General features: G+C 43.3%; 1 protein-coding gene across 4 annotated transcripts in view; it reads right to left on the minus strand.

Annotated features, from left to right (window-relative positions):
* Window positions 1-13,774, minus strand: part of Miga1 (mitoguardin 1) — a 56,531-nt gene that overhangs the window by 9,108 nt on the left and 33,649 nt on the right. For 3 of the 4 annotated variants that reach the window (XM_029537889.1, XM_021196399.2, XM_029537890.1), the window contains exons 9-14: window positions 9,622-9,740; window positions 9,273-9,345; window positions 7,908-7,994; window positions 6,695-6,793; window positions 3,675-3,809; window positions 2,310-2,363 (exon numbers count right to left, since the gene is read on the minus strand). In XM_029537889.1, the coding sequence (XP_029393749.1) occupies window positions 2,310-2,363; window positions 3,675-3,809; window positions 6,695-6,793; window positions 7,908-7,994; window positions 9,273-9,345; window positions 9,622-9,740 (567 nt within the window). The remainder of the gene's footprint in view (window positions 1-2,309; window positions 2,364-3,674; window positions 3,810-6,694; window positions 6,794-7,907; window positions 7,995-9,272; window positions 9,346-9,621; window positions 9,741-13,774) is intronic. The other variant, XM_021196400.2, reaches the window with a different exon arrangement.

Raw genomic sequence — 13,774 nt, forward strand, 5'->3', positions numbered from 1 at the left:
CACACACACACACACACAATTTTAAAAGGTCATCAAATCAGGGAGTATGGAGGACAAGGGAAGAGATGAAGGGCAAATGGAGGGGTGGAAACGATGTAAATATACTACTCATATATGAAATTCTCAAATGAATATAAATTTTAAGAGATTTTACCATATATTTGAAGTAGGGGCAAGACTCACTAAGTATTGTTTTACTGTATGAAAAAACTGACTATGATGTTTACTTTTATGTGTATTTACACTTAAATAAAAACAACAAACACTTTAAAAAAAAATCTTTTCTTTTTCCTTTGAGTGAGATTAATAGTTTTTTTGAGCACAGTAGTCTAAGAAGTCACCTGTGGTCTTTCAGAAATTATAGAACATCCATTTGAACCATTATGGCCTTTTAAATCTCCACTAGAAAAGTGGATGTAGCTGTTATTCTGATAGGCCTGCCTGTATATGTGACTTGGCCTTATCGTTTCTTTGCTCTGCACACTCACCATTATTTGACACAGGCGGTTCCTTTTCTGGTCCTATCCACTTGATGTTCACTGTGTGCCTCTTGCATCTTGATAGGCATCTCTTGCCTTAAATTTGGGAAACTTTCTTCTATGATTTTGTTGAACATATTTTCTGTGACTTCAACCTGGGTTTCGTTTCTTCTGTGTTTCAAAAGTTTAGTCTTTTTATAGTATCTTAGAATTCATGTATGTTCTGTTCTTTAATGTGCTGGTTGGCTCTTTGTCAATTTGACACAAACTAGAGCCATTTGGGAAGAGGGCTGCCTCCATCAGCTTGCTTGTAGGTAAGTCTGAGGGGCTTTCTCTTGATTAATGGCAGCTGTGAGAAGGCCCCGCCCACTGTGGGTGGGGTATCTCTGGGCAGGTGATCTTGGATGATATAATGGGGCAAGCTGAGAAAGCCATGAACAAAAGCCAGTGAACACCATCTCTTCAGTCCCTTCTTCTAAGTTCCTGCCTTCAGTTTCCTTGATGGTACACTGTAAGGTGGAAGTGGAAGCCAAAGAAGCCCTCCCTCCCCTAAGCTGATTTTGGTGGTTATTTTGGTCCAGTTCCTCTACCTTGTCTTGACATTCTCCTACTTGATCCTTGATACATTCCATTGGCAAAGCTGAGGATTTTGTTTTGTTCTGTTTGCTTAGTGGGTCAAGAATTTGTCATGCAAGACTGACAACCTGAATGCAGATCTTTAGAACCCACACAAAAGTCAGACACATGGCACAAGGATCTGTAATGCCAGCATGTTCCGATGGGGTAATGAGAGGAAGGGACAGGAAAATTTTCAGCTAGCCTGATTATGTAGCAAGAAAAAGACCCTGTCTCAAAGAAGATGCAAAGGTGAGGATGGATACTCAAATGTTGTCCTCTGACGTCCCCAGATCTACTGTGGCATCCCCTCACCCACTACATAAAGCAGCACACACAGTCATCCACACACTCATCTCTTACATAGACACAAACTCATACTTACTCCCAGGGGGAGAAAGAGACAAAGACAGAAAGACCTATAGAGGGAAAGACAGATGCAGCATGGTTTCTGGAATAATTTTAAACCAGCATTATTCAGATAGACTTCCTAGAATTATCCCTAAGCACCTACCGAAGACACTGGAAGGAAGGGCTGTGCCGCAGAACATCTAGGGTTGGCCTTGCAGGCTCAGTGTTACAGATGTTAGATCACAAATATGGATATGGTAAACCAACCCAGGTCGGATAATGTAATATAGCCAGTAGTTGCACAATATACTATGCTAAGTACTTTTTATTGAACTCTGTGTTGTTGTGTTGGCTGTTTAAATTTTTTTTTTTTTTTTTGTAGCTGGAATTGAACTGAAGACCACTGAGCTTTACATGAGCCCTTAGCACCTTACACTAAATCTTTTAAACACATGTATAAATATTGTCACTAGCCTTTCTCAAAGATGAAACCATTAAGGATGGAAGGGTTGAGCAACTCTCAGGGTCTACTGTTACGGACACTTCACTGGCTGTCTCACTTCAGAGTGCACACATGGGAAGGCACGGCCCTCACAGATGTGGAAGGCCTGTGGGGTGATCAGTGCCCTTGCTGCCTGTGGAAGCGTCACTCTGGTCTGTGAGGAAGCACGGTTATAGAGCAAGGCTGCCCTTCTCAATCCTCTTTAGGCACCGGCATTTGTTCTGCAGGTGTTGGGACAGCACAAAGCCTTACTCAATATTGCAGGCAGGGAGACTGTGGGCTTTGCAGTCTTCCAGTCTCAGCTGTTTTTTAAAGCTACAGAGAATGAACTAAGGCAGAGTCTGGGGCATAGTGAGTTTTACCTTCATCTGTTGCCTTTTCTGTTTCAGCACTGACCAACAACTTGAAGCCACAGCCTAAATATAGACAGAGGAAAAAAAGCAAGGTTTAAATTCCTATTTATTATCAATATTTCCATTTAAAAACAGTGATTTTTATTAGAATTCCAAGTTTCTTGGTTTAAAAATCTCACAAAGTAAGAGTAAGGACAACTCTGGGTTCCTTGTATTGCTTACAAACATCAGGGGAGAGTCTTCATTTTTATGAAATTAGAATTTATATACAAAAGCTGGGCAGTGGAAGTATATCTTTTATCCCAACTCTTGGGAGGTGGACCTCTGAGTTCAAAGCCAGCCTGGTCTACAGACTGAGATCCAGGACAGCCAAGGCTACACAGAGAAACCCTGTTTTAAAAAACCAAACCAAAGCAAGCAAGCAAGCAACCAACAAACCAACCAACCAACCAACCAACCAGCCCATAAGAGAAAAAGGTTGAACTCTAGAACCAAGGCACTTAAGCAATTGCAACACAGTTCTCAGGGCTCATAAGTTCAGATGGTGCATATGGAGACTCACGCCTGTGATCCTGGAATCTAAGAGGCTGAAGCAGCAGACAGATTCCAGAGTGCTGGCCAGCCTGGGCTACAGAGTGAGACCTTGTCTCAAAATGAACAAAAGCAGAGGTCCTAGATTCTATTTCTATAGAAATGCAATGAAAATAATTTGTGATATATACACACGAATAAATGTTCTCTACTGAATAATGAAGATAGATTATTGTCCTTCCTTCATAGACAGTGTTGTGGAATGTCTGAGGGTAAAAGCTAAGTTGTATTCAAGAACCAAGGCACTAATCATGAGGAGGCAAAACCACTGCCTTAGTGGATCCTGGTGAAGCCTCTACTCTGGGTGACCCAACTTTACCACGTCAGTGGTTGAAGTGAAGAGAATGTCTTTTCTGTGGTTCTAGCATACCTTAGTGAAGGAAGAGCTGCACTTAAAAGCTTTAAGACGCAGTGTGTAGAAGTTCTAACACCACCACGACACTGCCAATGGAATATCTAAGCATTTCCAGCACTCACACTTTACCACGGAACATGACCCCCACGCCAGCTGCCGGTGCCTGTGGCCATCCGAGAAGAATGCCACCTGAAGTGTCACTGCTGCACACATGATCCCAATGACAAGGATGAGCTCAATTGTCTTCAGGGTCTCTCTATGGAGTTCTGACTGGCCTTGGACTCACAGAGATCTGCCTGTTTCTGCGTCCTGGGTGCAGGATTCAAGGCACGTGGTACCACTCCTGACCTCTGTAATTTCTAATCAGTTGTCCATCTCTGATCATTTTCCATCAAACCTAAATGGCAAAGAAAGGAAATGCCACTTACGGTTTCTTTGAAGGAAGAGTTGAGCCAGCGATTGTTCACTACGCTCTGTATGGATGTCGGTGGGTTTTCTAAATCTTCAAAGGAATCCATTAATATAAAATCCAGAACCACATCATAAAAATTTAAATTTTTCACCTGTATGAAATTGCAAGATAGCAATGAGTATTACAGAGTCCTGGAGTCAAGCTTGCACTTTGCAATGCTAGGTTCTGAGTTGTTCTGAGTCTGTGCTGTGCAATGCTAGGTCTGAGTTGTGCAGAGTCTGTGCTGTGCAATGCTAGGTTCTGAGTTGTTCTGAGTCTGTGCTGTGCAATGCTAGGTTCTGAGTTGTTCTGAGTCTGAGCTGTGCAATGCTAGGTCTGAGTTGTTCTGAGTCTGTGCTGTGCAATGCTAGGTCTGAGTTGTTCTGAGTCTGTGCTGTGCAATGCTAGGTCTGAGTTGTTCTGAGTCTGAGCTGTGCAATGCTAGGTCTGAGTTGTGCAGAGTCTGTGCTGTGCAATGCTAGGTCTGAGTTGTNGAGTCTGTGCTGTGCAATGCTAGGTCTGAGTTGTGCAAGGTTACCTATTCATTAACATTCTAATTCACTTCTAGTAAGACCAGTGAAACCGATTAAGCATCACAAAGGACAGAGCCAAGCCCAGGGCAAAGCTTAGAGCAGTACACCTGTGGAAGTTACCAAGGCCTAGGAAATAGGGGGGATGTGGTATTGCATTATTCATGAGATCTGCCAGAGCAGAACCCCCAAAACAGGTTCTTCCGCTAGGCCCAAAGGGACAGCATAATCGGATAACAATTAACACCTGGCATCCTCCTCAAACTGCCTGGTCCCACCCCCTGGTCTTTTCACGTATTCAATCCTTTGTCTTGGGTCATTGTATCTGCGGATGTATCCTGCCCCGCCTTTCTTGTTTGATCTGTATTAAAGATGTGATGCTCATTTTGATCAATACATTCAGTTTTACACCCTCTCTCCTGTGGACTGTCTGTCACTCATTCACCGAATTCTCGCTCACCTGCAACCAAGAGACCCAGTTTCATGCAGATCGGGGACCCAAAGTGAGGCCAGTCTGTGGCACACAAGAAATCAGTTTCTCCTTACAATTCCTTCATCTGGGCTCAATCACAGATATGCCTGTCTGACCCATGAGGGCATCCAGCTTGCTTGATCACTAACATGCTATGTTGTATTATGTGTTGTACCAGGTTCTCAGGTATCCATGGAAGGCAACTCAGAAACCTGAAGTCCACTGGGGAAACGGGTGGAAAATAATCCCAATAAACACAAGACAGTTTACAGAGCTTTCAGCAGAGACTGACTGTAAGCTGGAAATTCAAGATGGCTTCCCTTAGGGAGTGAACCTTCCCAGTTACAGGGAATTCCGGTCAGAGAATTAAGGTCAGAAGAAACACAATGCTGTTGAATAGAAAGACACATTGAAGCTGGGCGTGGTGGTTGCATGCCTTTAATCCCAGCACTCAGGAGGCAGAGCAGGCGGATTTCTGAATTCGAGGTCAGCCTGGTCTACAAAGTGAGTTCCAGGATAGCCAGGCTACACAGAGAAACCCTGTCTGAAAAAAAAAAAAAGAAAGAAAGACAGACAGACAGACACAATGAAAGTATGCTATGGCAAAGCAGGTAAAACCTGGCAGGAAATAAGGATGAGATCCTGTCAGGATTTACACTCACGTGGAGGATTTTACTCTACTCTCAAGGACAGTGGAGACGCTGAGGAGGGAGATCATCGCATCACATATTTAAAGATGGTTTTGATGAGTTAGGCATAGTGACATGTAATTGTAATGTCAGAACCTGCTGGGAGGGGCAGGAGGATCAGAACCATCACCAGCTCCATAGAGTCTTTATCTCAAAACAAGATACTCTTAGCAGAAGTGTAAGTGAACAGAATAGAGGAGAGTAATGAAGGGGAGGAATGCAGTGGGCAGCGAGTCACAGACTACAGAGATGGAGTAGATTAGGGATACAGTGGTCAGCGAGTCACGGACTACAGAGATGGAGTTGATTAGGGATACAGTGGTCAGCGAGTCACGGACTACAGAGATGGAGTAGATTAGGGATACAGTGGTCAGCGAGTCACGGACTACAGAGATGGAGTAGATTAGGCAAAAGGCATGTAGGCCAAGGTAAAGACAATAGGAATAGAGAAAAGCTGAGAAAACTAAAATAGACCTGGGATTCAGATTTACCTAATTTAGAGATGAATACGGAAAAGTAGGTAAAGATTAGAAAGGTTGAAGGAAGGGTGCTGTGTCTGGACCTACTGTGTCCCCAGCTCCCTGGAAATACATTCTGTGAGCTTCTACTACAGTGATCTGCTCTGAGCGCAGCATAGACGCCATTTCCCCAAGGATTCCTACTATGCTTTAGTGGATGCTTGTTAGGAGCCAAGAACTGTGTGCTGGAAATAATATTTGTGTACTGTTGCTGCTCCTAGATACCAATGTAGCCAGAACTAAGAAGTATGTATAGACCCAAATGATCATGTCTGTATCAAATTCTACTGTCCTGTATATATTATAACCTATGAATTCGCACGTAGACCTGCAATGTAAGTTCTAACTTTTATACCTTCTCTAAAGTAAGACTGTTTCTGGTTTTTCTCAGTATGCTTACTTCTTCAGTTCTATGAAAAGTCTACTTCCTTGGCTCTCTGGTGCCCTGCCCCTTATTCATCTCAACCCACTCTTACACGGTCCACTTTAACTTCCTTGTAACAAGGTCTATCTTACGTGAATGAAGTCAAAAGGCTTTTAGAAAGCATTTCCTTATAACCAATCATGTGTAAAGAATATAGTTTCCATTGTTGATGAATGTCAGAAATATGACAGTACCTACCACCACACAGTAGATATGAGAGTACCCTAACACTACACAGTTGGATGTGACAGTGCCCACCAGCACATGGCTAGACTTGCTACCAGTTAAAGAAAAGGCAGAGACCCAAAGCCTTGGTCATGTGAACACGCAGACAGCAGGAGTAAGGATTATGTCATTTGCTTACCCCTCTGGCAGCGAGTTCCATCTCAGTACTATCCCAGTGATCAGTCTGCTCTAAAAAATTGATCATTTCATCAAAAACATCTTGAAATTTCTTTGGATTCTGCAAAGAAAACATAGTGTAGTCTAAACATAACTTTATAACAAGACTTAAGCCTACAAAATAAGTTACTTTTCAAGAAAGTTGAATCTTAATTATTCTAGAAAATATTTTCAAAGCATGCCACGGTTTTTCCTTTTTAAGTGTCTCTAGCCTGCATGAAGTGCCGTGGTACCTAACAGTTTGAGTAAAGCTCTCATGAAAGGCTCTGCCTCACTCAGCCCAGTGAAGATGAGAACCAGGCAGACGGTCCCTGCTCCAGGTTTCCAGAGCTCTGCTCTCCAGCCTCTTTCTGAAGAGGCTTGAGGAGGTAGTAGCCACACCTGGTTATAGCAGCAGATCTCCCGACAGACCTCACTAGACATCGCCAGAGGCCGCAGGCAGCTCTAAGTTATTACAAATAACCTGGCCATGAGCTTTGCACACAGAAAGTAACTCAGACATAAATGATGCTGTTTGTGCGAGCCAGGGCAGTGCATGTCTGGGGTTCCAACATCCACAAGGCAGAGGGAAAAGGATCGGCACACATTTGAGTCTAGCCTGATCTACAAAGTGAGTTCCAGGCCAACCAGAGGAGCGTACAGGCTCTGTCTCAACAACAGTAAATCAAGAGTGTTTGGTGGATCTTTCCAATTCCTAACAAAGGTTTCATTCATTGTTAAAATTTAAATATATTGGGCTGGTGAGATGGCTCAGTGGGTAAGAGCACCCGACTGCTCTTCCGAAGGTCCAGAGTTCAAATCCCAGCAACCACATGGTGGCTCACAACCACCCGTAACAAGACCTGACGCCCTCTTCTGGAGTGTCTGAAGACAGCTACAGTGTACTTACATATAATAAATAAATAAATCTTAAAAAAAAAAAAAAAAAAATTAAAAAAAAAATTTAAATATACATTTTACTCTAAAACCTGCTGAACTCTTTCTTCATCTGGCAGGACACGCCGCACAAGCCTGTCTGTGTGAGGTGAGGACACAGCTGTTGGCACTGGTTCTAGCTCAGTTTGTCAGGCTTGGTGCCAAGGACTTTGCCTGCTCAACTCTTCCACCAGCCCCTGCATTTAGTCTTCAGTTAAAGAAACCAGTAAGATGAAAACTTGCTTAGAGAACATATTTACCTTCCGTGCTTTCACAATTAAAGCTGACAAAATTTTCCTTCCACTTTCAGCAAGGAATGACCTGTTGTCTGCTTCTGCAAGGATTAGCTGAAAAACACCAGTCCACAGCGTGAAAATGAGTGATGTCCCGTGACACATGGGTGACTGGGCAGCCAGGGCAGTGGATGTGATGTTAAGTCACTACTGAAGACAGGAAGTCCAAATTCACAGAAATGGCGCTCAGTGTTCAAAAAAGATTCAGGGCGGGTAAATTTGAACTTAAATTCTGTTTCAGACAATTAAATATCTGCAGTGAGGAGATGCAAGAATGGCTTAGTGATTAAGAGCATGCTCTGGGGCTAGTGAGATGGTTCAGCGGGTAAGAGCACTGACTGCACTTCTGAAGGTCCTAAGTTCAAATCCCAGCAACCACATGGTGGCTCACAGCCACCTGTAATGAGATCTGATGCCCTCTTCTGGTGTGTCTGAAGTCAGATACAGTGTACTTATTTATGATAGTAAATAAATCTTTGGGCCAGAGCAAGCAGGGACTGAGCACGTGGAATTGACTGGAGCAAGCAGGGCCAACCGGAACGAGCAGAGGTCCTAAAAACTCAATTCCCAACAACCACATGAAGGCTCACAACCATCTGTACAGCTATAGTGTATTCACATACATAAAATAAATAAATAAATCTTTAAAAAAAAACTTAAAGAAAAAAAAAAAGAGAGCATGCTCTGTACTTGCAGAGGACTCAAGTTTGGTTCCCAGCATCCATTCTGGGTGGCTCACAAGCCAGTTCCACAGGAGTTGATGTCCTCTTCTGGGCCCATGGACACCTGAACTCATCTCATTCATATATATATATATATATATATATATATATATATATATATATATATATACACACACACACATGCGCACGCACACTAATAAAAATAGATCTTAAATTTTTTTTTAAAAATCTAAGGTAAATTTCATGTAGCTTTCAAACATAAGAAAGTAACTATTTTCTTTATTATTTTGTATTTGGTTTTGTACCTCTGGCTGACCTTGAGCTCACAGAGAGTGCTGGAACTGAAGGCGTGGCCAGTACTACTAGCTGCCTTATTTCATTTTAGGAAACGAGTACTTTTTACCACAGATGCAAATCTGAAACATGTAACGATGGAGCCTCATTTCAAGCAGCTCTGTCCACACACTTGCAGCATCACCACATTCTGTGTAGAAGGAGTGTGGTAGGCCTGGAAAGGTGTGGGGAAGGACAGTGAGGTGAGACAGCATGGGAGGGGGAATAAGCTCTGCCGCCAGAGGCAGATCAGCGAGGAGAGCTGCCCTGTGCACAGGCAGGACTACAGAGGCCGCCTCAGCGCCGTCACAAGTACCTGGAAAGCCTGCCGGATACAGTGGAGCTTGGCGAGGAAATCACTGTCCCCCAGGCACTCCAGCATCTCAGTTCTGCACCGTGGAGAGCAGAGAGCAACTGTCAGGTTTCATCCACGAGCAAGCCTCCCACAGACCTGGACTCAAGCAGCTCTTAATGGAAAGCACGTGTCCTCTGCCACTGGCAGGCTGCGCAAAAATCTACTTGAACCAAAATGTATCTTTCCCATATTCATAAGCATGATTTAATAATTGTCACACAAGAAGAGCAACAATACCTTACTATATTATTATCATATATTATTAGTCACTAAAATAAAATATTAACTGTGAACTGAGCTGGAATGGTACCTCAGCACTCTGGAGTAAATTTTTCCTTCTTCAACTAAATGCATAGCTTCTTCGTAGAAAGGGCAGGGACAAAATGACTCCAGGCTGAAGGTCTGCTGAGCTTCTCTCTGCTCTGAGAGCTAAGGACACACAGGACAGATTACACTGGAGTAAGAAGAACTGTAAAAAAACCCAGGATTTCAATGCTACATGTGACTAACCCATGGAAATCACTAACATTTTATATAACAGAAACCTAAATTCACTTTCCTTCAACATTCAGTAGTTAAAGTTCAAGAGCAGCTTGAATGAACATGAGCATGATCCTGTCTTAGCAAACAAACAAACAAACAACAAACAAACAAAGGAACAAATGAACCAGGGACTGGGCTGGAGGGCCAGCCTGAGGCTAACGCTGATGCTAACACTACTGCACCATGCTCAGTCTCCAATGGGGAACCTGGCAGTTCTGGTCTCCAGGGAATTCACACTCACATGGACATTCCCATGCATCATTAAAAATACCATCTTCTGCAAATAATTCAGTTGTTAAATCCAACTACTTAACTCTACCAGGTGTGCAAAAAGGGGGAGTAACCGGTTCATGAGGGATTTTACCGTCCAAGGACACTTCAAACTCACGAGACAAACTGTAAAAGCATGGAACAAATACCGCGTGCTGTCCTAAGGAGCGTTGTCTTCTCTGTGGCTTTGATTAGCGTTTATGTAACGGAAAGATAATCCTCTTTGACTCCATGAACAGAGTCTAACAACTCTATAAATACAATTCCAGCCTGACAGGTCACTAGACGACAACTGCAAATACTACTGGGTGGCCAGCTAAACAAAAATCCCCTGGAGTAATTTTATTTTCCATACTAAATAATCCACCCACTTACTGGAACACTGTATTTTCTTTTTCGAGGTGCTATGGGGAGAGAACCTAGGGCTGTGCAGGGTGAGCAAGCACCCCAGTTATAGCCCCAGCTCAAAACTTCATAAACCAGCATTCCTAAGATTATTTCATACACCATAAAACTGACCCTAAGGAAGTACACAACTCTTGGAGCACTCAGAGCTATGCAGCAACAGTCCTTTCAGACACCCCTTTCTGACCCCAGTCCTGGCTTCTGGAAACCATTACTTTGGAAGCACAGTTTCCCTCTGAGAAGACGACATACACATGGAACTGACGAGTATGTGCCGTTGGAGTTTGGCTGCTGTCACTTAGAATGCTTTCCAGGTTGAGCCGTGATATACCACACATCAGCAGTTCACTGTTTATGGATAGATAAAACTCAAGAGCAGCTGGGAAGACGTCTCAGTGGTTAAGGGCACTTGCTGCTCTAATGGAGGACCTGGGTTAGGTTCTCAGTTCCCACAGCAGGCTGCGCACAATCACCTGTGCTTCCGGGTCCAGGGAATCAATCTATTGCCTTCTTCTGCCTCCAAGGGCGCCATGCAGCATGTGATGTGTATCTCTTTGGAGAAATGTCTACTCACTTTCTTTGCTTATTTTTACATTGGACTACTTACCTATTTAGTATTTAATTATATGTTGTAAGCCTTTTAAAAATCAGATACAGAATCTGTAACTTTTTTTTTTTTTTCTGTCTTACTATTTTATTGTTTTTGGTGTCTTTGAACATAGCAGATATTGGTGAGTTCAAGACCAGCATGGTCAGGCCAGCCAGAGCTATATAATGAGAGCCTGCCTCAAAAAAACACTCAAACCAAACTAGCCGAATATAAAGACAAATGCTAAGAATTTGGCTTTGGAAGCTGCCACACAGGTCAAATTCTGACAGTTCTCGAGGGACAGAGCTTTGGGAGGGGCTGGCACAATTACGGTCTTTCCTGTGATGGCCAACAAGACAGGGCAGTGGCTGCATTGCATGACCTGGCTTTTCAGACCTCGGTGGAGACAGAGCTGAGCCATGAAAACCACACGGCTCAGTGCTCTTCTGGGGACTCTGCTGTTATCTGAATAAACGCTATCTGGACTTTTCAGATTCCTCTCAGAGTTCCTGAGTTTTTGTCTCTGACGATTTATGCCAAAATATTCTCATTGTTTTCTGGAGGAGCTTTTCCGTCATCTTCGTGATTGGGATCAACTCTTTGGTCTTGTGCAGAAGGAGGGGTACAACAGTGAGGAGCCACAGTGCTAGCCGGCCCTTGGACATCTGTATTCCAGAACTCCAAGCACCTCTGCAGGCTGCCGTGTTTGCACTGTGCACAGAGCTGATGCTGTGCTAAGTACTTAGAGTAAACAATCTCACTTCTTCCTTAGATCAGACTGTAATTTCAGTAAGATGACTAGTGGCAACACACAGGCAAGGAACAGAAGTAAATAGTAACAGGAAATGTGCTTTATGGTCTGTAAGTGAATCCTTAAGTTCAAATCCAGATATAACATTCCAGAGCATAGGTTCTTCTCGATGTATTTGAAAGTGGCGGCTGAAGGCTGATGTCTGGCTCACCCGTGGTCATTTCCCCCTATTTTTAAAGTCAGGGTCCTTTACTAAACATGAAATTGCTGACCTAGCAAAACTGGCTGACCAGAAATCCAGTATCCAAGTTCTGGGCTTTCAAGTGCTAGCCCACATGCCTGGTCCCTGACATAGGTGCTGGGGCCCAAATTCAGATCCTCATGCTTATGCGGCAGGCTTAACTGAGTCACGGCTCCAAACTCAGACCTTATGCTCTCAATTGGACTATGCTATGTCTCTGCCTTAGGCAACAAGCAACAGAAGTTGTTACAGCAGCAGTATCATTTACAATATATAATATAAACATGGCTTAGGACCAGAGAGATGGCTAGTGGGTAAAGATCTGATAACCTGAGGTCAAGTCTCAGGACCCCATCGGGAGAACCAACTTCCTCAAGGCTTCCTCTGAAATCACTTTTGCATGGAGATCAAACCAGTGAGTTTTCTTGTGGAGCTGGGGATTGTGGAATTTAAGTCTCTCAACAGTTTATGGTAGAACTAAAAAAAAGATAAGCACCGGGGGTCACCTGCAAGTGTGACAAACCTAGAGAAAGAACAAGAGGTCACCACTTAGGCCGATTGGCCACAAGCTTTATGGAAGTAAGGGCAAACTCAAATGCTGAGGAACAGCTCCACAGGAGCACACGGCCCCTGCGCTGCAGGGAAACACACGGCCCCTGCGCTGCAGGGAAACACATGCCCCCCTGTGCTGCAGGGAAACACACGGCCCCCTGTACTACATCTTAGGGTCCCCAACACAGGGGTTGTGCAATCCTGGAAACTGGCCAAGATGCTTAAAGCAAGAGAGAAAGAGCAAAAGAAGAAACAAAATGTCAAGCATTATAAACTGTGAAAGACTGAGAAAAGGGGGAATGAGATGGCCCCACAAGTAGAGGAAACCTTTTGGAAACTGGTGTTTTACAAAGACTGACTAGGGTTCCACTATAACATTATTTAGGACACTAAATCTGACCACAGAAAAATCAGGTTAGTTTTGAACTCAATACTTTATAGCACTTACTGGCTAGGAAATAGCAACTTGTTAGTATCTACTGTCACTAACAAAACTTGTCATTTATTATTCAGGTAGAGCATCCTTAGCCTGAAAATCCACCCCAGAATGATGAATTAATTTGAAACCTATGTCCAGATGTGTTATCACAGTGCAAAATTCCATACCTTACCTTGTCTGGGTTGCACTCAAAGTACAAGATAATAAATATAACCTAAAATTATCTCCAGCCTATATACAAAAGAAATTTATTTATTTTATATACATTAGTGTTTTGCCTACACTTGTGTGTGTGCACCACATGTGCTGATGGATGGTTGTGAAGTTCTACAAAGCAAACCCAGATCTTCTACCACAACAACTAGTGCTGGGCCATCTCTCCAGCACTAGTTGTTTTGTAAATGGATTGTGTGTCTAGACTTGTACTCTATTCCCAAAGATGTCATTTTCATGTAAATACAAGTACACACACATACACACACACACGGTCTAAGATATTACTGGTCACACACACACATGTTCTAAGATATTACTGGTCACACACACACACATACACATGGTCTAAGACGTTACTGGTCACACACACACACACACACACACACACACACACATGGTCTAAGACGTTACTGGTCACACACACACACACACACACACACACACACATGGTCTAAGA

The sequence above is a fragment of the Mus pahari genome, chromosome 4 (genome assembly GCF_900095145.1).
Source record: "Mus pahari chromosome 4, PAHARI_EIJ_v1.1, whole genome shotgun sequence".
Classification (NCBI taxonomy): domain Eukaryota; kingdom Metazoa; phylum Chordata; class Mammalia; order Rodentia; family Muridae; genus Mus; species Mus pahari.